This window comes from Paramacrobiotus metropolitanus, unplaced genomic scaffold (assembly GCF_019649055.1).
Source record: "Paramacrobiotus metropolitanus isolate TYO unplaced genomic scaffold, Prichtersi_v1.0 Parri_scaffold0000093, whole genome shotgun sequence".
NCBI classification, from domain to species: Eukaryota; Metazoa; Tardigrada; class Eutardigrada; order Parachela; family Macrobiotidae; genus Paramacrobiotus; species Paramacrobiotus metropolitanus.
In genome coordinates this window covers 230,745-254,687 of record NW_026570313.1, presented here as the reverse complement: position 1 = coordinate 254,687, position 23,943 = coordinate 230,745, and the positions used below count along the sequence as shown (strand labels likewise).

General features: G+C 44.7%; 3 protein-coding genes and 1 long non-coding RNA gene across 4 annotated transcripts; 2 read left to right on the top strand and 2 right to left on the bottom strand.

Annotated features, from left to right (window-relative positions):
• The first annotated feature begins 750 nt into the window (after positions 1–750).
• On the top strand, positions 751–5,982 carry LOC129596607 (uncharacterized). Its single transcript, XM_055493934.1, has 7 exons — positions 751–1,117; positions 1,386–1,560; positions 1,880–1,986; positions 2,812–3,121; positions 4,264–4,380; positions 4,441–4,787; positions 5,396–5,982. Exons 1-7 carry the CDS (start codon positions 1,017–1,019, stop codon positions 5,475–5,477), a joined length of 1,239 nt encoding a protein of 412 aa, XP_055349909.1. The 5' UTR covers positions 751–1,016; the 3' UTR covers positions 5,478–5,982.
• On the bottom strand, positions 5,831–13,089 carry LOC129596606 (cyclic nucleotide-gated cation channel alpha-3-like). Its single transcript, XM_055493933.1, has 4 exons — positions 12,649–13,089; positions 7,884–8,202; positions 7,062–7,533; positions 5,831–6,957 (listed from the first exon to the last, which is right to left on the bottom strand). The coding sequence occupies exons 1-4, from the start codon at positions 12,947–12,949 to the stop codon at positions 6,358–6,360; spliced, it is 1,692 nt and encodes a 563-aa protein (XP_055349908.1). The 5' UTR covers positions 12,950–13,089; the 3' UTR covers positions 5,831–6,357.
• Positions 13,090–15,241: 2,152 nt separating this feature from the next.
• LOC129596657 (uncharacterized) lies at positions 15,242–17,259 on the bottom strand. The gene is made up of 3 exons (XM_055493992.1): positions 17,217–17,259; positions 15,654–16,985; positions 15,242–15,408 (listed from the first exon to the last, which is right to left on the bottom strand). The coding sequence occupies exon 2, from the start codon at positions 16,980–16,982 to the stop codon at positions 15,873–15,875; it is 1,110 nt and encodes a 369-aa protein (XP_055349967.1). The 5' UTR covers positions 16,983–16,985; positions 17,217–17,259; the 3' UTR covers positions 15,242–15,408; positions 15,654–15,872.
• Positions 17,260–19,863: 2,604 nt separating this feature from the next.
• On the top strand, positions 19,864–21,580 carry LOC129596665 (uncharacterized). Its single transcript, XR_008691460.1, has 2 exons — positions 19,864–20,126; positions 21,085–21,580. It is a non-coding gene; the product is annotated as an uncharacterized LOC129596665 (long non-coding RNA).
• The last annotated feature ends 2,363 nt before the right edge of the window (positions 21,581–23,943 follow it).

Below are 23,943 nucleotides of genomic sequence, written 5' to 3'. Positions count from 1 at the left end.
CATGTGGGATATCTTATTAGAGCAGAATAGCATATCTCCTTATTCTCCTATGAATATGAATATATGAATGTGAATATATGAACCATGTACGGCGCGACCCTTTCGTCGGGTATGAGCGCCAGAGCGGCGTGGATACTGCCTATGACATGGCATGCGCATGAATTGGGCATCAACAAACTGCCGATCATTATTCCGAAACCTAATCTGCCCTGCAGCGATGGCAAAATGCAAATGGCCAGCCCCTTAACGAACGCTTTGAACGATCACTTCCCACCGGTAACCCTGGCAGCGGTCACGGCTGTCCATGCACTCTGGCGACGGGCTGGTACCCCATCCCGAAGGATGGCAGCGCGTTGGCAGCGATCTCTTAGTGCAAGTGATGGAGTATGCGTCCTTACGATACAGTTTAAGCATGTCAGTTCCAATTCCTTATTCTGCGCTTCAGGAAAGCAAATGACTGTACAAGTTGAAAAAGGGTGTAACAGCTCCTACTTCTTAATACACAGACCGCATTACCATGCTGTGTTTCTGTGCTGAAACATAAAATTAATGCTTTCAACGTGATGCTTCGCTTCTGGATTGTTTTGGTTTGTACGTATTGATGTATCTGCTTCTATACAACGTGCATGCAAGTACCTGGGCAGTGTTCGCCTGCAACTGTTTTGTCGCACTTAGCAACGCATAGATTCTTGGTTGTATTTTCTGTACGTTATGTTTTGTGCAGATTATTTATAGACGTACTGACGACTGGAGTCACAATATTGCAGTACAAATACTTTTACGGCTTCACATTATTCAGTCACATACTGTATCGCTGCTTGTTCCAGCTTTCACGTTTGCTGCTCAGTTTCGTTGCAAAGTTGAGAGGGTTTGCTTACGCTGCTAGTCATCCATTGAGCGTATTGACATGGCTGCCACCGCCGCTCTGCCCGATCCTTTCCAGCGCCGCAGTCTGGCGGCCGGCGACCTCATCGTCAAAGCGGAACCATGGGTGTGGTCTTTCCACTGGAGCGCCCATGAGACGCGCTGTGCCAACTGTTTTTCGGAGCGCAAGACGGAGGACCTGCAGCGCTGCAGTGTCTGCCAGTTTTACCGTTACTGCGACACCACGTGCCAAGTAAGACAAGGCTTCATAGCGGAGTACTATGGCAGTATGGCTGACTGCGACAACCAGCTACGGTACCTGCAAAACGTTGCATAAAGTATTTTAGTCAGCCACTAAATTGGATTGTCGTGTCATCATACATACTGTTCCAGTCCAATACGGAATCAATCACATCATATTAACGAAAACACAAGACCTGAATGTTGTGCGCTTTAAAAAATTAAGACGTAGTAGCGTAGCCAGAGGTAGTGAGTAGTTATCTGCAATCTGGCGATCGTAGCGAGCGGGTTGGAAGCGCGATCACAAGCTGGAGTGTCCGTGGCTGCGCAGAATGGCCGCGGATTCCCGGGCAAAGGACACCGAGCCCGGACCATGACTGCCGTGTGCGCGGGTGCCGGGATTTCGGCTGCGGGACCATCTCCTTCCTCCTGGTGAAGATTGTTCTGCGCCACAGCGTACGTATATACTTAATAGTCTAAGTTGCCCTTACCCTGTATATAGGGGGGAAAAGCAGTCTGCTCGAACCATACCCCTGTACTGCTGCCGTCAGCCGGCTGGAGTTTTACGTTGTGGATAAACATGGTGCTTATGTACCGCGCCTGATATAATTAACCATATGTATTGCCGTAAGGTCACACTCCAGCCGGGTGACGGGCCCTGACGGCAGCAGTTTTTTTTATTGGTTCGACTGATATGGTTTTCCTCCCTATATACGAGTAATGGAACTGTTTGTAATTCGCAAAGTTCCGTTGCAACGTTCGCTGTTCTTAACAGCCTTTCCAACGAACGGCATTCACCGCCGGCGCTCCGCCCATGACGGCCATGGACACGCTAACCGCCCTGCTGCCCTACGACGCCAACTTTGATCAATATCGCATCGAGTAAGTAAAACTTCTTGAAATAATTTAACAAAAATAGCAGATGTTAGTAATAGTACTCTGTAAGTGTTTGAAAATTCGGGGATCAGTAGTAAATACACAGATTCGACTGAAAACAATGAAACAATCATCCGCAACAGATACACCCCAATCACAACAAGAAAAATTATATTCCACTGATTAACTGAATTTAAACTGCTATTATTCCACTGTTTAACTGCTATTAAATTTATGAAAAATAACGCGTGCTTGAAATTATGACACGAGTATCGCTTTTAATCATGAAATTCGCATAAATTTTTAAAAAATATATGAAAAAGAAAATTGCTGTATTAATTAATTAAACTGTTTTTTAACTAAATTGCAACAATTTGGTGTTAAACAAATGTGCTGCATGGAAAGAGTAATTCGATTTCGCCTACGTAGATATTGGGCGAAAAACAGCAGCTTGCATTATAATATTAACTATACCGTTTCGAACTGTCGATTTATAAAATTTGATCAGCGTAAATAAATTTTTTTATCAATATCTATAATCCTGCCTTTTTTATCAGTGTCTATAATCGCATTTTTTTATCAATGTCAATTTTTTTTTATCTTTTTATCAATTTTTTTTTAATTTTTTTATCAATGTCTATAATCGCGCGCTTTCTGTTACGTGTTTGGCCATTCATTCAGTTTCACTGCCGGGATGAAAGAAAAGGCAAACTGGCAAAAAGAGCATGGTACCGATTAGCGCGCACTGCCAATTTGCCAAAAATAACAAATCTGCCAAAAAAACATAGCGGATATCGTAGTAGACTTATAGCCTTATTTTTGCGTGTGCAGATTGCAGCCGTCGCAACAGACCCTGCGGAACATAATGACCGGATTCGGCGGTCCCGCCAATCGCGCCGCGATGGCCGATCAGATGTCGGAGACCAATGTCATATACCGGCGCATTCTCTTCCACGCCTTTGCTCTGGGACAGGACGACGACCCGGTGCCCTTCGGGGCCGGCCTCTTCCCGGCGGCGCCGCACCGCGCCATGACGCCGGTGTGCTGGGACGCCAATGCCCGTCTCCACTTCAACCTGGCCGACCGTCGGTTACACGTCCGTGCGCTGGAGCCCATCGCCAACTTTACCACATGGGCTGATGTAAGCCACGTTATGTGTACAAGCTTGTCCGGTAATTTCCTACGTAAAGGTACAGCTAGCGCGAAGTTTGCGCTTATACCGATGGCCACTTCACTTCGTTTATCGAACTGTCTAAGTGCGCTCCGCAGTCAGATTGTCGCTTACTGCACCGACCACTTCTAGCCACCTTCCGCCAGGCAGTTACTATTATTCTCATAAAATTATATGGCGTGTACCGAGCCACCCGCCAGCCAAGTGCAAGTTACGTGTTTAAACAGTGTGGCGTGGCGGGCGCCGTAATGCGAAGTTGGGCGTAACAGCGAATTTGTGTGATTCGCTGTACTGATTCGTCAGAAATTACCGGACAAGCTTGTATATCCGTCATCACATAATTGCATCCAGAATTCACCCAGCGGCGCTTGTGAAAACTTTCACAATTTTTAAAAATTCGTTTTATATTTATTAAATTTCCTTTTGTAAATTTAATTTGTCGTTAAAATTTGTAAAACAATATTATGAATTAAAATGCTTTCGCTAGAACTGGGGTACTGCCTGTGAAAATTTTTATAAATCACCGTTTTTTTGTTATTTCTCAGTAATGGGAATTTTTTGGGAAATGTCCCGATGCATGGTATCAAATTCGGGTACATGCATGAAAACGTTCACTTTCGCGTACTCCCAAACACCTTTTTGCATCGCTTTATGACATTATTTAGCCAAATGATTTGTACTTATTTATTGACGTAATCACCGGCCGTAACCATATATGTCCACAAGTTATGAACATCTGTGATTATTAGCCATATAATCATGTAGAATTTCGCTTATTTATTGTAATTATTAATCTATGAAAAAGTTTTTTAAAAACAATTTTAAAAGTTTCTCTAAAATTGCGACATTGCCTTCAAAATGTTGTATGAGATTAGTTCCTTTTATTTCTCACAGAAAAATTGAATTCTGTGGTGATTCCAGAAAAACAGCCTGGTGGTGGTGGACTGGCAGCGGCCACTTTTACAGCGATAGAAGTCTAAGACGCCGAAATAAGGTTAATTGTCAGAGGAAATCGTTAACTAAAAATTAAAATAGTAGTAAAATCATATTAACAATATCATGCATTTATTATGAAATGAGATTCTATTTCAGCCGGTTTTGGTTTGTTTCAGCTGCGCTACGATTACTGGAACGGTGGTGTCTTAATGAGCAGCCGGGCAAAGCGGCTGCATGTGTATTGGCTGACACACTGTCGCCATTGTCGTTGCGCGCAGTGCAGCGACGAAAAGGTTGGTCCAACATCGAAATTCCCATATTCCGTAAAAACATCTATATGATGCGTTTTTCAGGAAGGCGAGATGAATCCGCTGCGCTGTAGCACGCAGGGCTGCAGTCAGCGTATTCCTAGCGACCGCCGCGCTCGCCAACCGTGCCCCGAGTGCGGTGCCGTCGTGGCCGACCGCCTCGAGCAGCTGCGCGGATTCATGGCGCGCCACGAGGAGCTGGATGAGGAAGGGAAGAGCCGGAATGCGGCTGACGAAGAGCAGCTGTTAAAGGATCTTGACGCCGCCGGGATTCTACATCCGGACGCGCATTTCCGGTTGGTGTGCGGTTGGCGCGTCGCCGGTCGCTATATGGAAGGAGACCGCTTCGCCGAAGCCTGGGCTCTGCTGAAGGACTTTGCGGCCTGCGCACGGTAGGTGACCAGCAAACGATGGCAGTGGATGAAAAGCAGCCGTACTCTGCATCGAAAAGTATTAAGTACCATATAGAGCTCAAGTCGACCAGTCAGTCGATCCGCCGCTTAGAAAATGAATTACAATATCCACAAACAGCGTCCAGTGGGACCTTAAGAAATAAATGCAGATCTTAAGAGAATCAAAGAAACCTAGGAAATATAAGACAGACGGCGTACTTTAAGTGGTCGCTGCCGGCAAAAAGGTCATATTCAGAAATCGTAGAAGTCCGAGATGAACGCTCTTAACTAAGCCGGAACTATGCACACATATAAAAGTCACGCTGAGAATTCTAAGAAGCATTAAATCCGATGCGCCCAAATCGCCGGTACTGAATCATAGTAAAGCACCGCTTGTTCGTACAGTAATTGGGTTAATGCATGCTTGCTCGTGCAGTAACTGGGTTAGTGCAGAACTGATAACACTGACCTTTTTTCATCTTTCAGTGCCGGATTTTCCAAATTTACTCTTCAAACTTTCTTTATCATATGACAATAACTTGAAGAATAATTATTATTAATAAAAACAAATGCATGAATAAAATAATAGTGCTGGCGTTTCCTTTCAGGGCCTGCTTCCCGAAATACCATCAGCAACGTAAAAGTCTTGGTGCGCGCCGCGCAGGCCTTGTTCCAGTTGGCGGCGCATGAGCAGCATGCCTTACGCTCCGACTTGGCGCTGGGAAAGGGTTTCCTGGAGGAAGCCCGCAACATCTGCTGGACGCTCAACGGACGACAATCCGACTCTATCACGGAGCACGTGGATGGCTTCCTGAAGAACTGGCCAGCAGGATGATCTGCGAGCGGAAATACCCAGTAGTGTTAACGCAACAGCGATCCTTTGCAGTGTTGGCTGTTCTTCGCGACAAGACTAAATCCCACGTCCAAAGTAATTGACAGATTTATACAGCCCCTTTTTCCTAGTTTGTATCAAATTTTTCCTAGTGCAAGTTCTTCATACACATGTACTCCGTACTCGTATAACTGCCTTTTTCAGTGCCGCAGTTTGTGCTTTATTCTGCTAACATCGATCCGCCGCGTCTTGCCAGTCTACAGTCATTTACTGTAGTAATAATTTCGTTATCAATAGTTTGTTTGTCCATATTAAAACGTTTGTCAGCTTCGAATTGCTTATTCAGCACTTCGAGATAGCAGAGAACTGTACAGGTTAGAAAAGGATGCAAGGTCACGCGAATCGGCTGTGATTACGATTACCAGAATCGAGATACATCAGATCACTGTGCGGCTAAATTGCAGGCCTAATTTTAAGTTACATCGTCCGTGACGAACGAAAAAATAACCAACCAAAATCAAGTTCGGAGGCAGCTTTGCCAGGTTCGGTAAATTGTGCGCAGTCAAGCTACGTTCCTGGTAGCTGCCTGGTTATATCACACAGCCTCAACATGGTGATCCGCTTAGACAATATTCGTCTGCTCAAGAACAGTTCATAAAAATACAATTGTTTCAATACTGCCGCATCAACGTCAAAATTATATCCTAGAAGAAACTTGTGGAAACAACACTAGCCTGATTAGCCGCTAGAATAGCGAAAGTCATGGACTTTATCCAGTTTCTCTAGCCGGTGCAGGGTCTTCTTGAGCCTGTTGTTCTCGGAGGCCATTCTCACAATAGCCGCGTTGATCTCGTGCAGCAGCAGCGGCGTCCTCCCCGTCAGCTTCTCCACCCGCGTCTCCAGGGACTCCGCCTCGGTGCGTGCCGGCGGTAACTCTTCTGTCGGGGAGCCGTCGGTTCGAACGGGCCGGCTGCGCGACAACACCGCCTGCTTAGCCAGCGGATAGTTCTCCAACACTTCATGGAAGTCTTGGTTGGAGAGGGTAAAGAGCTCCGAGTAGGATTGGCTCCGGACGGTGTTGGTGCGCTTCTGCTCGGAGCGGGTCAGTCCGCCTAGGAGGGATACTTCCCCGAAAACGCTGCCTTGTGAGAGCGAGGCGTACACTTCTTTCCCGTCTTCGCTGACCACTTGGAGGAGTCCGGAGCGGACGATGTACATCTCGTTGGCGTGGTCGCCCTTGCGGAAGACCAGGTCGCCGGGGCAGTAGAATTGTAGCTGCAGCCGCATGATAAGTTCTTCTAAGGCTTGGGGCTCGCATCCGCGGAAAAGTTTTACGCGCTAGAAATAACGTGTGACGTTTTAATACTGACCAGCGCCGCTAGTGGAATATCAACTAACCAGTACTTTCGAAAATCAAGCCAGCAGAAATGCAGCGTTGTTACCTGAAAGGTATCCATATGCGCCGCTTTGGCAATGGCCAGCCGCAGTATCGGCGACAGTACCTCTAAATCAGTCTGTTCATCAGAGAAAAGTTTCTGTTCCCAGACGTAATTAAACCAGCCCAGAACCCTCTTCCGCATGGCCTTATCCACCGGTCGCAGCACCATATACCGCTTCACGGCGTCCAGCCGGCGTTGGTAGGCTTCAAGATGCCGGTTCTTGGAGGCCAGCAGATGCTCGGCGATGGCGATGCCTGCGCCCAATAGCATCATGCCCTCGATCGTGACGAAGATGCGCAGCAGGCACTCGATGACGTTGGCGTAGATCAAGCCGTCCACGTCCTGGGCCAGCACGACAATGGCCCACTGGAAGCTGCGGAGATACAGGTTGAGGAAGTTGCCTTCCTGCGCCATACTTTCGTTCGTCACCGGGTTGGTCATGTTGGTGAATACCGGGAAGGTCCACTCATCATAACTGTGCAAAAGGTCACAATAAAAATGTGATTGTAAGAAACCAAAAAAATCTAAGATACATACTACTTAAGTTCCCTGCTGCGCAGAAGGTCACAATAAGGGATCTAAGAAACCTGACAAATCTAAGATAAACGTACGCCCTATGTAACCGGTTCCTATAAACGTCACATAAAGGAGACTAAGAAACTTACTAAAGAAACCCAAGAAATCTAAGAAATTTTGGATACCTTGATACGCTAATTTATATCGTAGCTGCGCACAAACACAACTCATGCTAAGACATCTGAGAAACCTATTTAAGAAAACCTATGACATCTAAGAAACCTAAGAAATCTGAGAAACTTTATTTACCCAAAGCCTTGCCCATAATTGAGCGCGTAATACAGGCATCCGTTGAAGTGGATGAAGATGATGGCGTACATGACCACCTGGAAGAAGCCAAAATAGAACCCCTGGGCGAAGTGGATGCGGGTGCGCTCGATGAGGTGGTGGATGCGGTGCATGCGCAAGATCCGGTTGAGACGCAGCGCCGCGAAGTGGGTGCCCAGCAGGGTGTAAAAGACGTCGGTGGGGAGGATACTGATCACGTCCAGCTTGAACATCGTGCTGCGGAAGTATTCCCGCCGCGAGATGCGCAGATCGGATGCCGGATTGCCTTTCCGCGGAATCCCTGCATCACAAAATTGGGATAACAATATTTTGTTAATAGTGATTTTATTCATTAATATGTAAGGGCGGGACGCCCCGCCCTCCTGAGTAGCTATTCGCTGTTTTTGGTGATTTCCACCCCGCACATTACTGCGCTGTTTTGACGGACCTGCAGCACAGTTGCACTGGCTGCAGGATCCTTCCTCATTAGTCTGGTGTTGCTGCGCCACGGTGCGCATTAGATTCGGCATTAAAGCCTCATAAGGGTTCACCGCTGTTCGCTGTCGAGGATACGCGTGGCGCCCATACGGCCCCGCGTTATATGGTAGCAGATCTGGCTATCGTTTCCAACTGCGCGCGCTCGTCGCGCCCGCAGTACCTCTGAGTTATGAACCCCATTTAACCCCGGGGTGTGGAGCTACATTCCCACCCCCCCCCCCCACGCGGAACGTGATGGATACTCTCCCAACTGACGGAGATGGACGCCTCCCCGCGACGGATGCCTCCCAAACTGGACGGAGATGCCGCGGAGCGAGAAACGCCTCCTGCGATGCCGTGGAGCGAGAATTGCCTCCTGCGATGCCGACGGCGAACGCGACCCGGACCAGCGGGAAACCAGAACGGATACACCGCCAACAGCAGCACTAACTCCGATCCCAACGGCACGGATCGACCACCAGCATCACGCCGAAGAATTCCCCCACCATAACACTGCCCGAACTTCCTGGGACGGCGACCTCCCCCCGGACGGAGCAGTGGATTTCACCGCGGATTTGCGTGCTTTGTTTTTTTACAGGGGTCACGGGCCACATAGACCCCAAACCCTTGCCCAAATTTCTCCAGAACGTGACCTTTCCCCTGCTGAAGAAACGACGGAATTTACCAATTTCCGGGTTGGACCCTGGATTTGGCGCGACAATGCGTTGACCCAGACGGCTGACCTCGGACCGAACCGGACCGAACTGACCCGCCACCCAACCCGAGCCGAACCGGATTCGAGCCGACCGGACCGAACTGACCCGGAACCCAAGCCGAACCGGCGTGGGGTGCGGATCCTCCGAATCCTGGGAGATTTCGCTCCGAGGACGTAGCGATGCCTGCAAAAGGGGTGTAAGGGCGGGACGCCCCGCCCTCCTGAGTAGCTATTCGCTGTTTTTGGGGATTTCCACCCCGCACATTACTGCGCTGTTTTGACGGACCTGCAGCACAGTTGCACTGGCTGCAGGATCCTTCCTCATTAGTCTGGTGTTGCTGCGCCACGGTGCGCATTAGATTCGGCATTAAAGCCTCATAAGGGTTCACCGCTGTTCGCTGTCGAGGATACGCGTGGCGCCCATACGGCCCCGCGTTATAAATACATGTTCATATTTATTTATATTATTGCTTAGTATATAATTTACATTTATTTATTTTATTTTTGTTTTTAGTTAATATTCAATACAGTACATTTATGTAACACATTTTTTTATTATTTATAATTATTTATTACATTTTTTTAAATTGCTGTCTTATTACTTAAATGAACAAATTATTGTTTTTTTATTACCATACCCTGAGAAAATCAAGGGTAGCCGGAGATGCTGATAGAATACAGTACAGTAATTTATTTCCAATACAGCGATAACAATAGCAAGGCTTAGTTACACTTAAAAAAAACAACATTTTCTACAGTACCAATAACAAAAGCGGCATTTCCTCCTTGAATTGCTAAAGAAATGCTCTGTTTTAAAAACGCGAACCGCTTTCAAACCGCTTAAAACTCGTGGCTGCGAATCTCGCCTGTTTGTAACTCAACCCTCTTTCCGACTTCTTTGACCAGTTTCTTTGCTGATAAACCAGAACTACCAAAAGTTTCGAATCTAACAGCAGCGAACTCATTTCGTCCTGAGAGGAAGCCGTATTTTTGCACTTTTTTGACTTCAGCCTGCTGCCGCTCACGGCCCTTATGCTGGTGTGATGTTGATTGTTCGTTTTAATGTTTAAATTTTAACTATCAAGTAGTTTACCAGCGCTTGCAACCTTGTTAATTTATTATTATTATTCAGCAATATAAATATAGCTGTTTATCGTGTTGCTAAATAGCCTTATATAAGCAACAGATTGGTAAAGGTCAACCATTAATATCACTAATGGAAAAGGCGCGCGTTCCGGTAATTCAAATTCCTGCGCGGAAACCCGTTGGAAAGTGCTGAGTAAAGGTCACGTGCTAGCGGGTATCCCTGTCGCCGCCGGCTGCGAATTAATTGCGGCGCTAAATCTGTCAGAGGCCGCAACAAAGCCGGGACCCGTTCATCCGTGCGACAGGTATTATTCCAACTGTCAGCTGCAACTGTGCATCAGTTTAATTTCCTGCGCGGTTGCCAGCGGCGCGTGGCCTTCCTACTGTTGTTGGCACTGCGCTGCTGTTTTCCCTGTCTTATCCGGGATGAGATTAAGTAATGGGTTGCGGCTGATTCCCGGGTAGTGTCTCCCTCTCTTTCCCTCCCTCCGTCTAATTACTAATCGGATCATCATCGGCACGCAGTGCGCATTCCCAAGACATATCCGGTCGCAGGGTTATTTCTCATGTGGGAATGGATGCCGGGAAAACAGCAGCAGCCACCGCATAGCTGCCCACAGCGATCCCGCACAATTATACCGTTATTCCACACTGATTACCCTAACGACGCGGCGCATGCCGCTGTAAACACCCGCGCGCAGCTCTTTTCCGCTTCGCCGCCGTCAACAACACCATTAATAAATCACACTGTATTCCCGGCATTAACGATGTTTACGCGGTTTCTTACTACCAAGCTTCCTGGGAAAAGACTGCATACGGCATATATAAATTTTGTATACTGCAACTCCTGAATTGTACTGCTTTCTTAGATTTATTAGACTTCTGATAATGTAAAATTATTATAAAAACTTCGGAATTTTTATTATTAATTATTGGTCGTATTTTTTATAAATTATTTTAAAACAAATTTTTATGTGGTTTTTCTGTTTTTTATTTAATTATGTATGTACCTTCTGTACGTATTTTAATTCTTCTGTGATTATTCCAGATGCGCCATCGTTAAAACATTAATTCCGGATATCCAAACCGTTTTCAAAATGTAAGTTTTGTGCATGTTAATTTCTGAATTATCTACATCGCTTTCATAGATTTCTCCAGATACTGTAAAATAAAAACGATTTAATTTAAGTATTCGGGATTTTTTTCTCAATTGAATTATTAATTTTCATATACGCTGACATTTTAATAACTTTCAATTGCGCTATGCAAAATTTTACGCATTTGACTGATTTGCAATTCTTCTTAGTTTTCTATTAGTTCTCTTGATAAAATGAAATTCATACGATTTATTTCGAGTATGTTTCTCTTAAGGATTGTTTCGTTATTGCATGCACTCAGTTTTCATATGCTGTTCACTTTCCGTAAATTAATCCGATTTATCAAACGAATTAAACTAAATACGGCTGCATTTTTTGCGTGGAGAAAAAACGGTATAAGTGTAATAAAAAAATCAATAACTTCCGTCTGGAGAGCGGTAATTGAGTAAAGCAAACAAATGGATAGATTGTTAAGATGGTCAGGATTGTAGGGCTGTTGAAGCGGTTTAAGCCGGTTGAGGAGGGTGCAGGAAGCAATTGACATTGTGGCGCGCGCAATAAGATCGCATCTAATAATGTTATCGGACCAGCTCTTTACAAACTAATCCCTTTTGCTGCACTGGAAGAAACCAGGCAGTTTATACAAGATGGGCATTTCCATTAGACCAACGGAGACACAATGGGCCTGACTTTACTGACATGCAAACACGACGGTTATCTATTATACATTGTTTACTTTTACGATGTAATACCGGACAAAAATCAATAAAGTAATGTAATTATTATTAAGCACAAAGAGGAACAAATCCAGTATAAATCGTGCTTTTACGTTTTGCTAAGGGTTATACAAGCCTCAATATCTTTGCAGTGCTACTAAACAAAACAATTCTCAGCGCTGCGTAAGAAAGCTTGACCTTTAGCATTAAATGCAATTTTTCTTAACAGGTCATCGAAATGACAAAAAGCGCAAGCCAATGTAAAAATTAATAACGACACTAATATTATAAGACTGCAATGGCACGAAAAGTACATTACTAAAAACGATTAAGGTCTAATTGCTCTAATTCAGCTACGAGCTTTAACGTTTTAACCGCAGCAACTTTAATATACTTTCACCAAACAACTAAAGCTCTCTGATGTGTTAATCTGTCTGCGCATAATGTGCACATTGTAAGTCAATAAACATAAATTTTAAATTAACATAATCAAATCATATGACAACCCCTTATTAAAGTACTGGTAAAATTAAATAAGACTTCCAACTGATGCCTAAAACGAATTCATTAAACGCTAGCTAATTTTAATGCAACATTTTAAAAATAACTACCAATTGGTTTGCACGTCAGGACCGCATTTGCCGGTCATTACGTACCGAGATACAGATGCACGACAATATCAATCAAATAAATCCCATCGCAGATATAATCCAGCGCCATCCACATGGTGTCCAGATGGGGCTCGCGCAGTTGTTGGAAGGCCATCCGGCCGGGAATAACGAAGACATTGTAGAGCACGGCCAAAGCGATGACGCACTGCCAGCGGTAAAAGCGATTCCCGAAGGGGTCCACCACCACCGGGAAGGCCAGGTAACGTCCGTTGGGCAGCTGCCAACCGCGCGGCAGTCGCGGAGCGCGAGCCGGCGTCCGGCCCAGACGCGTCGGGACTTCCGGCATAACGCGGAGACGGCGCGATCCACCGGTGTTTACCGGCTCATGTTAGTAGGATGAATAAGGAGAGAAATCGCGGAGATGCTGTGAAGAAATTACAGCTAATGAAATTAGACATTAATCAAGAAAGACGCTGCGACAAGGTCGAGGAGGAACGAACATGCGTAGAATGGAAGTGTGGTTGGCAACATGTACAGTAAAGAACATCGATCCATTACGTACGTTTCATATACCATCGTCTCAAGGACTGACAAAGCCATTATACAGTACTGTACTATCCAGCGAGATTTTCTATCAGCGCAGTATCGTACATGCGCTTGTATCCGCTATTAAAGGCAACGTACAACTAACGTACCGGCATGCTTGCGCAGTTTTGCATGTTCCCAATGATAAGACACAACAGTAATATTTTAATTATTAGAGAAAGTAAAGCTATTTATTCGGGCTACTAATACCTAGTACGCGCTACGATAGTGCGTGTAGTAAATTTTCACGAAATTTTTCGTCAATTTCAGTTTTTCTTAAATTTTTGTCAATTTATTATACATCGTCTTGTAGCGGGGTTATTTGTATACATAACTTCTTCTTTTCGGTTCGCTGGGGGAGATCGGCGTATACGTAATCGCGTCATGGGAAAAGCCATATAAATTTAACTTTTAAAATAAGTTACTTTTAAATTAAACAGAATGCGGTGCAGGATCGGAGTTTCACTGTTAACCGGTCTCCCTTGCAATTTCACCGGTATAATTCACCCGCTGCATGGTGGGGAAATCGTTTTTATGGTGCAATGCAATCTTTTCCATGCTTTTAAGCTGAATACAGTGAATACACGTTAGGTTAATATTAAGCGCGTTAGTTTTCTTAGCTTTAGAATCTGGGGAAAACGGTGAACTCTGGTTTCGTTTCGGTACTATGAAAATATTATAAAATTGAGTACATCAAATTAATTATCGTTTTTCACTCAAGGGGGTCGCTAAAACAATGGTATGGTTTCTTACTTGGCGATTCCGCATGCGAGCTTTTTGTACCGACAAAACTTACAGCGCTCTGTAAAGATACTCTCGGCTATGTACTCGTACAGATACATGTACATTACATACTGTTGTTGAAAGCAGGCGATTGCATTGCTTCGGCAGTTCTGCCCGATCATAAATGATAGACCATCGCAATCATTAATTTCTTAACAATTAGAACAGCAGAATATAAAGCAAAACGAATTGCGATGATGTACTGAGTAATTTACCTGTCGACAAAAGCTAAACGAAAAGGTCACCGCTGGTCCTATGTATCCTCAAGCCGGAGCGTAAGTGTACTGCGAATCGGCGACCATAACAAATTGTTCGAAAATTCCACAATTTTTTTAAAATGTGAAACAGTTTTTAATTGTTTTTTTTTCAACTGTAAAAATCATTGTGGCTACTACCTGTAGAAACGGCCTTCATATGCAAGATCGGGGGACGACTGGTCCATAATGAGAATTTTGGTACACAATGTACAACGATGTAAAAACGACGTGAAAAGCGCTTTAAAGTACGCGAAAGTAAGAGTTCTTGTGCTTGTACTTAAATCTCGTACCATGTACCGGCACATCGACACGTTACGCCTGTTAGTAATTACATGAGTTGTTCCTAACTGCAACCCATGCTGCCATGTACGTGTGCTTGATACTTCTATACTTTGTTGTATCCCGTGCACTGTACAGATATTTCACAAATAAAATGTGCTTGTCAGGATCTAAAATTGTACCAATGTGTACAGATTTTATTTTGCTTCATTTGGCGAAAACCTATACACGAAACAATACACCTGCGCGGAATTAACACTCGTTGAAAACTTGAAAGTACCGAATAAATACGAGAAATTGTACAAATTACAACTACAACAAATTACTTCGGGTAGTGTTATCACATAACCGTTTCGAGGGGGCGTAGGAAGGAAAAGCGAGGGCGTAGTGCGACGTGCCCGCGTGTGTGAGCAGTTTTTCTCTTTGACAAGAAATCAAGCAAAATGTCACCGGTAGTTGTGCAGCTTGTGCTACTTAGATTGTACATTAATTACTGGTAACAGTTTTTTTCGAGCTTTACGAGTACAAGCTTGTACGTACATATGTGATGCTGTAGTTAACCGGATGGCTCGCACATTTTCTTGCGATAATGCTTAGCTTGGTAAGATAACGCTTCTAAATCGAGCCAGAGTTTCTTAAGTATTTTTTTTAATTCTTCACACAATCTGCTTTTCTCAGAACTATTAAAATTCACTTCACAATTTGAGACAACTGGTGCAATTGTGGATCTCGGAAGAGGTCAGGTCACCTCTTACAGCTTGACAACGTGTTCGTTTAAATACGCCGTCGTCAGTGTAGTCAGCTGCTTAACGTCCAAAGCGGAGATATTGGACGCCGTCCATCCCCGACCACAGTAGTGGGTGGAGTCGCGGGGATCAACACTCTGATAGCGGTTAAGAGCCTGCAAGCATTCACTGGTCACTTTCGTCGCCCACGTCTCATGCACTGACTGACAGTCTGATACCATGACCGGCTCCCTGACAGTTCGGCCGCCCTTCATTTCGACCGTAAGAAAACATATATATAAGAAACCTAAGAAAACCTAAGAATAACATAAGAAAAAAAGTTCGGCCGAAGAATCAGGCAGCCGAAGTGTCATGCGGCCGAAATGGTAGGATACCCATGACCACAGAAGTACGGACTTACTCTTGAAATCAGTTGAGCTTGCTCATCATACCGATCTCTCTGCAGGCGCAGAACGCATGCAGCGATGCAGTCCGCCACGGCCTGCCGATCCAGCGTCTTCTGCAGTACCAGATTCCGCTCCACCACATCCCACATCTCCTTTTCCAATTGCAGGCGCGACTGGACGCGGAAGGAGTGCCGCGGTATCAGCACTGTCAGACTGCCATCCGACAAACGACATTAATTCTTCCACACCACTTTGTCGCGTGCACAATGCGCGTTCAGTTCCGTCGCGCTACCTACCACCTCCTTGATACGATCCAGCGCTTCGCTGAAAGCGCAGTCGTACAACACCAGCACTGGCAGGCGATGGGGTTGCAAGATGTAGCGGATAGGGGCGGACAGTTGTCGGCTGTCCTGCAGCGGCAATCTGCTCAGCAGCACCACCTTGGGGGCGCTGGTAAGGCATTTCAGCAAACATGCCACCACCCCGTACATGCCGTGTGTTTCGTCGCTGCCGGACACCCAGACATCCGGGAAGTGTGCTTCCGTGGTGAGAAGAATGTTCCACAGTAGACAGACACGCCGACAACGGACTCGGTGGATGGAGTCCAGCGACTGGAAGATCTCCACCAACAACTCAGTGGGCAGCCGCATGCGGGTGTCAACGACAACCTCTCGTGATGAAAGCGTTGGCCGCGATTGGTCGATCGTTCTCGCCGTACGACAAATGTCCGCCACCTGCTGGATGGTCAGTGGAGAACTGTTTTGTCGCTGCAGATAAAATATCTCACGGCCGAGGACGGCCGTCAACAACACCTTATGGCGACGACTGAATTCATCGTCGAAGATCCGTCCGAACGGCAGGGATGCGCTGAACATATGCGCGACGGGCAGCGGACTCGAGCGGACGACAAAATCCCCCACCTCCACACGCCGCTCGCGCAAATCCGCTTCCGAGGGGGTCTCGCGTATCCGCTCCCGGGGGAGCAGCTCGGTGACGGTGCCGTAGTGCCGCTGCACTTGCACCAACTCATAGTCGCCATGCCAGCAACTGCCGACGGGGACGACTCTTCCCGGATACCAGATCCAGGCGCCGTCGGGATGACGGCGCAGCAGGACCTGCGCGCTGTGTGGCGGGCCGTTCTGGTCGTCACAGCGAAAAATGGTCCCGTACTCGATCAGTTGCGAGCGCCCTGCAGGGCATTGGAAATCAATGATCAGCCCTGTCTCCGCCACGTTGATGACGCGGCCGTGATGGAGCCGTCCGTCGATCAGCACATCCACGGCGTTCCACGCGTGTACTACACACGCGCACACGGAATGCTTGTGATCACCGTAAACAAACATGGCCTAGAAAATCAGCATCAATTTACAGTTAAGATTTGTTAGAAATTTGCTGGCCAACACCGGCGAAACCTCCCGGTATCCACAAGAGTGTAAATTTAAGAATATTTTTTAATCTCTTGTATATATAACGGGAACTGTATGAATACGGTGACATTTATAGACGTACGGAACGATACAGCAATTTCAGCAAAGAACCAAAACAATCGATCCGTTACGAGTATTGTGAGTACTTACGGTAAGCTTATCAACTCCCACGACTAGCTCAGGGTTGCCGGCAATGATTTACTGATGAGTAATGAGCGATAACAGCAATTCGCTCTCCACTAGTAGAGGTTAACAGTAAACAGTAGTGCAATTTATTCCAAAGCTCTGTCTGGACTTTAAACTGCAGGTAGTCATCGCTTCCGGCGGCAGTGGCAGTGGCTACGCGGTTTTAACGTATGCGCGCCAATGCAGTATGCACCGATCAAATTGCCAGCTACGTAAGAAGAACCGGATATTATTAATTTTCAACTGACCACGAGTTGTACGCGCCGCTTGCGTTCGGAATGCTGTGGGTCAGGTTATGCGTCCTTTTATTCCTACACTGTATATAACGCAGGACATTATCTTCTTACCGCCGGAGCGTCAGATCGGCTGACCGAAATTACAATGGTGTAGCCGATGTAACCGTGGCAGAAACTTCCGGCAACGAATTCCGGTCAGGCAAAAACATCCGGATATGAATTCACACTCGTCCCTCTTGCTTAGGATCGGAAATGCAAAAAGCACTGGTAGGGAAAATATTTGCGGGGACGGACGTTTTAACTGGACGGCTCAAAGGCCCTAACGTCCGCCGGATGCCTCGACTTGCTAACCTTTTGAACGGTAACAAGTCGACGCAGGATAGAAACTGAAAGCGTAAGCTTTATAAACACCAAAATACAGTAACATAATAATTATACAAATACATGTACTGTAACTATTGCAAAGAGAATATGGTCCTGAAGACAGATCGACAATTTGCTGACCAGTACTTATACTCGTATGGTTGACCGAAAACTTGACGATTTTCTGCTGACCGGATCGATCCGATAGTGCACTATTAACCTTCTGTCAAGTCATCAGAACCGGTTCGCTCGTCTGGTGAGAGCTGCTAGAAACCATCTTTAAAGCTAGATTCTGATTGACTGATGAATTGTCCGGTGCACTCACGTCATTAGCGGGCAAGCATCGGGCGTGGCCAAAACGCTCTTCACTCGTCAGACTTGTCAGCGCTTTCCCGGAGTCATACGGATGTCAGCGTTGGGTGTGCCAGCAAGGTGCTGTCATAGAGTACAACGAACAATACCGCTGTCTCTATGGTGCTACTGTAACAATAAAACTAGGTATACATTGTATATGAAATGTCAAGAATTTCATAAAACCACACAAGAAATCGTTAAATGTTTCGGTGGTCATCGAAGTAGCCAGTGAACAGCAAGCTAGAAATGTTTAAAAATGCAGTTCTTCGGTGGAAAATTTGGACAACTATGTAAAAATAAAGACTTAGTTTAAAGTGCAGCATTTGCGGAGTGAAGATGTTTCCCGTTCTCTGGCACCAAAATCCTGCAGATTGCTCTGTGAAACCCTAACTAGAAATTCAAAACGAATGAACTGCACACTTTATTTGGTCCGGTTGTGACGGCGGTTCAGAGGGCGATTCGACAACAATAGTACGCAATGGCTTAAACTTCACAAAGGCTAGCTTATTGTATTTTTTAGTCTATACATTTTACGCAAGTGGTAGGGCGATTCGACAAACGGTGGAACATGGGCGTTTCAGCAAACCATTATTTTATTTTCACTCGTTATACAGTTACAGTACTTAACTAATACTCGTACACATAGTTAACTTATGCTTCCGTGGGTAACGTGGTACGTTGCATTTAAAGTGTGCGTTTTCATCGGGAATTTCTGAATTAACTTTTCGGGTATGATAATGATTTCGATAAATAATCGTGCAAGCACCGCATATTATTACTAATGAAGATGCTTTTCAGCCTTTTTGTTGTTTTTCTATGACTCAAAAACTTTACATCGTTTCTTATTTTTAACGAAGTGGGCGTTGTATCGTTTTTATCATGGGAGTGAACGGAACTTCTAGGCATCGAGAGACACAGTAAATGAATAAGGAGATGCTACACTTGAGCCGTCAAGAACGAGTTCAGCGGTCGCAGGAGGTCATCAACACGGTGACATCAAGCCAACTCTTTGTACCATTGTTTTCATGTATACTTTAGTGAACAAGGGACGTATCGTGACAGCCCAATTGGTCACGGGATATTTTGCCGTGGGACATTTCGCCGCTCTTATTTCGTCGCAGCGATAATTCGTTTTGTGACGCGTCGTTGCCTCGGTGACCTTTCGAAATGTGACCTTCTGACCGCGCGACTTTTGGGAGCAAAAAAATTTGGGAGTGCCTTATGTCAGCGAACGCTCATACTATGACCATTTGCTACAAAAACGATTTGTCCTTACATTTAGACGAAATGTCCTTAATACCAAAATATGTTATGCCGGTATATGTCTCACGACGAATAGTCAGTCCTCAGGGCCAACTGTCTATGACGATTTGTCCCACCACCGAATGCCCCGCGGTGACCTTTCGCGCAGCCGGATTTATATACGTACCGGTATGCTCAAAAGTCACATCGTAAGTAAGTGTAGCCATATGACAGTCTCTATAAGCACCGATAAGCGTGATACGTGAACGGGAAAGATGTGTACAGTGGTTGTTCACTTACAGGAGAACAAAAATGCATGTGTGTTATGGCAATGATTATTGTGTTATGGCAATCTTATCTTAATTAGCCAAGTTGGAACGTTATTGTACAGCGTTTCCGGGTTTGTTAAATAATTTCCATCAGTAATTTACAACGATTGCAGTAAAATTTGCGCGACGCATACATAAAAATACACAGAAAAATACACTGCGCACTTCTAGAAGTGCTTGGAAGAAATGAAAACGATTGTGTGCCAATTTTGTACAATTGGATATCACCCTGCTAATTTTCCCCAGGATTGAACTTCGTCTACTGAAATATTTTGCGGTCACAGCGAGCGGTTCGGTATTACGATCAAGCAGGAGGATATCTTGTACGCATGCAGCTGGAGCGGGAATAGGTAAGTGCCATGCCGTCGTACCCAGTAAGCTAATGAACATTGTGGAGCGAACGATTAATTTCAAGCAACCTGCAATCAGCCTAATGTGGGACGATTGAAACCGGCCATCTTGCGGACAGAATAATTTTGTCATATCGCTTGTATAAGCTGTATTACCATTAATAACAGAAGCTTCTGGCAAAATACCATTATCTCATATTAATTTTTAAAAAACGAAAACTATGAAATGTGTAATAATAATTTGCCAAAATTTAAAACAAGTTTTAAAATAATTTGATTATTTTAAGTAGCGTTGTAACTGTTGTTAAGATAATTTTAAGCTGCTTTGTTATCTGCCCGAAGCTGCTTTGTTATCTGCCAGTTTTTTCTAAATTCTTGGTTACTGGATGCTAATCTACCGACATTGATTCTTAAGCTTGATATTCAGCCAGGTTTAAAATCCCATGCCAGACTGTCAACCTAGCCGGAAATGGACTACCTGCTCTGATTGCAATTAAATTGAATTAAAAATCAGTGTAAAACTTTACGGGATTACTTGGTATGTGTGCCGGTTGATGCCGAAAAAATGTATTCAAGTAATGTTTGGCTTACCGCTTAGCGTAAACAATACAGTATAAACATTTTTTCCTTTTGAAAGAAGAAAGTTATGCATTCGCGCTGTCGTTAAAAAAAAGCCTTAAAACTCGACATGAGACAGTTATCGACTTATCGTAGCCGGCTACGCTGTACTTCGCGGTCGATTTCCTCCAGAAGTGCAGGTCCCAGTCCACCGTCACTCCACCTCTAGATAAAAACAAACTCATTTAGCATGTGTCTGCATTTATAGTCTAGTTGTTGATAAGATAATTGGACATATTATGATTTTGATTTTGATTAGATTTAGTTTAATCGTTAGTATGATGACAGTATGTTCTTGATTAATATGTTCATACACGAACTTACGTACCGCGATTTGCAGGCTGTCGCCGCTATCCCACCACCGGAGGCTAAAGAAATTAATCCGCACTCGGTGCCCATTTAGCAGAGTTTCAAGCGTCGGAAGTATTCCTGTGATCAAACGCGGATACCTTGTCTATCTTTACGGACTATTGATTAAACTTTACCGTGGAAGTCCGTGGCTCGCTTTGTGTAAACTGATACATGGAAGGTCGGAAACTTCCGGATTAACTGAAGAACCGTGTTGTATTAATGGAAAAATCGAATTCATTTTTATTTTACGAAGTAAGGCACCAAGGAATATTGTTTCTCTCCCGTTGCTTTACGGAAGATATACACATGAGCCTACGAGTACGACTGTACGAGTAATTGTTGCAAGGGCTCCTTCGTCTTTTAATGCGACTGAAGACATGGTTGTTCTTTTGTTACTGTAAACTTTTATGTAGTTTGATTTACGCTTTCATTTCTGTAACTCGGGTTTGCTTTGTATTTATTGCTACAAAATTGGTCCATATTGATTATGGTAATTTCGTTGTGCAGAAATGTGAAACAATCGATCCGTTATTTAGCGGTGTGGAATTTCGCAGGCATTGCCGAAAGGGTGTTCATGGCGCATCCAGAGGAATCTGCTGACCTTGTTCCACATCCTGTACACCGCAAGAAAAATATGTTTTTCAAAATTAATGCAACAAGTACCGCAAACAACACAAATAAAACGTAAACGTAGGCCACGTGGCGTACAGATAATTCCCAAAAATTACAGCACATCCAACCGGGTAAAAATAGCAAAATAAATCGTTGAAGTTACTCACCACCTGTCGCATTTCTCTACGATTGCGATTTTTACGAATCTGGTAATAATAAGCCAGTCCTCCGCCAATAGTAAACGCTGCAAGCAATCCACCGGCCACCCACCAACCATGCGTCGGTCCGAGCAGTTCAGTAGCAGCCCCGAGAATAACTGCCACACCTAGACGATGAATATGTAAAGGTCTTAAGCGTACATACAGTATTCCATGGTTTTCTTAATAGTACGATATTCAAGACCTATTTACTGAAAAGGGTGAAATTATTCCGAACGGGCATAAATTTGTCCAAGAGAACTACAGCACGTTAGTACATCGAATTTAGTATTGTATGATGTCTACTGCAAATTTGCAACCACAATTACAAGTGTATTACGGTCAGATATAGAAATTTAGTAACTGTTACTTACTACAAGTACCTATAACAGTTCCAACAGCGTTGTTCATGATATTCCCAACATCCATCCTGTATCTCCAAACGAATATGCAACGGTGCGACTTATGAAAAACTATTTAACTGGAGTAAAAATTAAATTTGCTTTATTAGTTCAAAGCAAACGGTAACGTAGCTGTGCAGAAACAAAAAGTCCTAGATATTTCTGGATTACCGGCTTTAAAATTATTATTCTTAAAGCCGAATGGTGTTCCAGTCAGCCAGCATTCGAACCTTATGACTCAAAATGCGAGCAATTTCGGCCAGGAAGGAAAAAAGATGGGCGGCCACTTCTCGCATTGGTTCACCGTTGTTTTATTTCTTTCCGCCGGTGGTGCGCAAGCTTAGGGATATACGAGTACATAGTGATGCACTACAATAACCGGTAAACTATGTGTGGGCGTGTCAAAGGAATTCTAATTCTAATCGCTCATTTGCGGTTTAACGCTGAACGCGCTAATTGCAAGTCAATTAGTAATCTAAATTAATAATTTTCAGAACAGCCAGCACAGCTTACGGCGCACAGCTCACGGCTCACAGCTCACAGCTCACGGCACAGCTCACAGTAAGGCGTCACAGCTCACGGCAAGCGTTAACCGGCTACCTGCGGCGATGATGTGATTACTGATTTAAGTTGCACAAACTTAAACTTAAACTGCCGTCGATAATAACCATAGTCTCCAGGAGGCGGGATATGCACCTGTAAGCGGCAGCATGCAAACGACCGCCTAGTGAACAATATAAACTGATGACTGTGATCCAGTGTGAGCTCATGTCGAAGAGCCGGCGAAGCTAAACACTCCCGACAACGCTTTGACATTGGCCTTAACTGATAGCTAAGTCGGGATGCCACATCATGCCACGCGATACATAAATAATATTAGCGCTATAGACTGCAGTAGCGCCGAGAATATTTCTGCGTGCTATACCTTGTTCTTCGTATAACTATACTGAACCAGTGCCGCTCTCCCAATAGTGCAGACTGCAGAGTCTGCAGGCGGCTTTAAGTTGTACTTTATAAAGAACGGTTATATTGCGAAAATCGGTAGCAATTTAACTGAAAATAGCAAATTTTTAATTTTTCCTTCAAATTTGTTTTTCTTTTGCAGAACTCACTAGTGCATTGGCGTTGTCGAGCATTGCGGATACTTCCTATTTTATTTATTTAAATGAATCACTAGCTTTTGGGAAATTTCTTGGAGAATGGGGCGCATGCCTCGCTGCACCCTTTCAGTTCGTTGACTTGTGCCACCAAAGATGCCATATACGGCTTTGTTTAGGACGAGGAAACTGTCAGTATATTAAAATAATGTGTTTTGACTTTTGTTAGACTGGTCCTTTTTGTAAGAATTAGGTACGAACCGTACAGTTACAGAAAAACTGCTACAAAGTACTAGTACAGTACAAACACACAGGTGCGTAGGTTTGTTAGAAACCGATTTTCGCGTTAGCGTTCTGAATCTGATGCTTGCTTACGAAAACCGGTTCGAACGCGGCCAACAAATAAGCGCGGTTTTTTTAGCCACAGGGAATTTAAGCGGAAACAAACAATACTGCCGTAGGACGCCACCGCCCAGATAGGCATCCACGTGCAATGGCTTTAACAAGACGCTTCCGCCATATTAACGCGGCGCACGCGGTG

Bases quoted from the DNA above. Each gene is read 5' to 3' on its own strand.
- LOC129596607 (XM_055493934.1), top strand. From the start codon at position 1,017: ATGAGACGCGCTGTGCCAACTGTTTTTCGGAGCGCAAGACGGAGGACC. The intron at 1,561-1,879 runs GTACGTATATAC...TGTTCTTAACAG, and splicing joins AGATTGTTCTGCGCCACAGC to CCTTTCCAACGAACGGCATT. The intron at 4,788-5,395 runs GTAGGTGACCAG...GTTTCCTTTCAG, and splicing joins GACTTTGCGGCCTGCGCACG to GGCCTGCTTCCCGAAATACC.
- LOC129596657 (XM_055493992.1), bottom strand. From the start codon at position 16,982: ATGTTTGTTTACGGTGATCACAAGCATTCCGTGTGCGCGTGTGTAGTA.
- LOC129596606 (XM_055493933.1), bottom strand. From the start codon at position 12,949: ATGCCGGAAGTCCCGACGCGTCTGGGCCGGACGCCGGCTCGCGCTCCG. The intron at 7,534-7,883 runs GTAAATAAAGTT...CCTTTTGCACAG, and splicing joins AATTATGGGCAAGGCTTTGG to TTATGATGAGTGGACCTTCC. The intron at 6,958-7,061 runs GTAACAACGCTG...CGTTATTTCTAG, and splicing joins CGCATATGGATACCTTTCAG to CGCGTAAAACTTTTCCGCGG.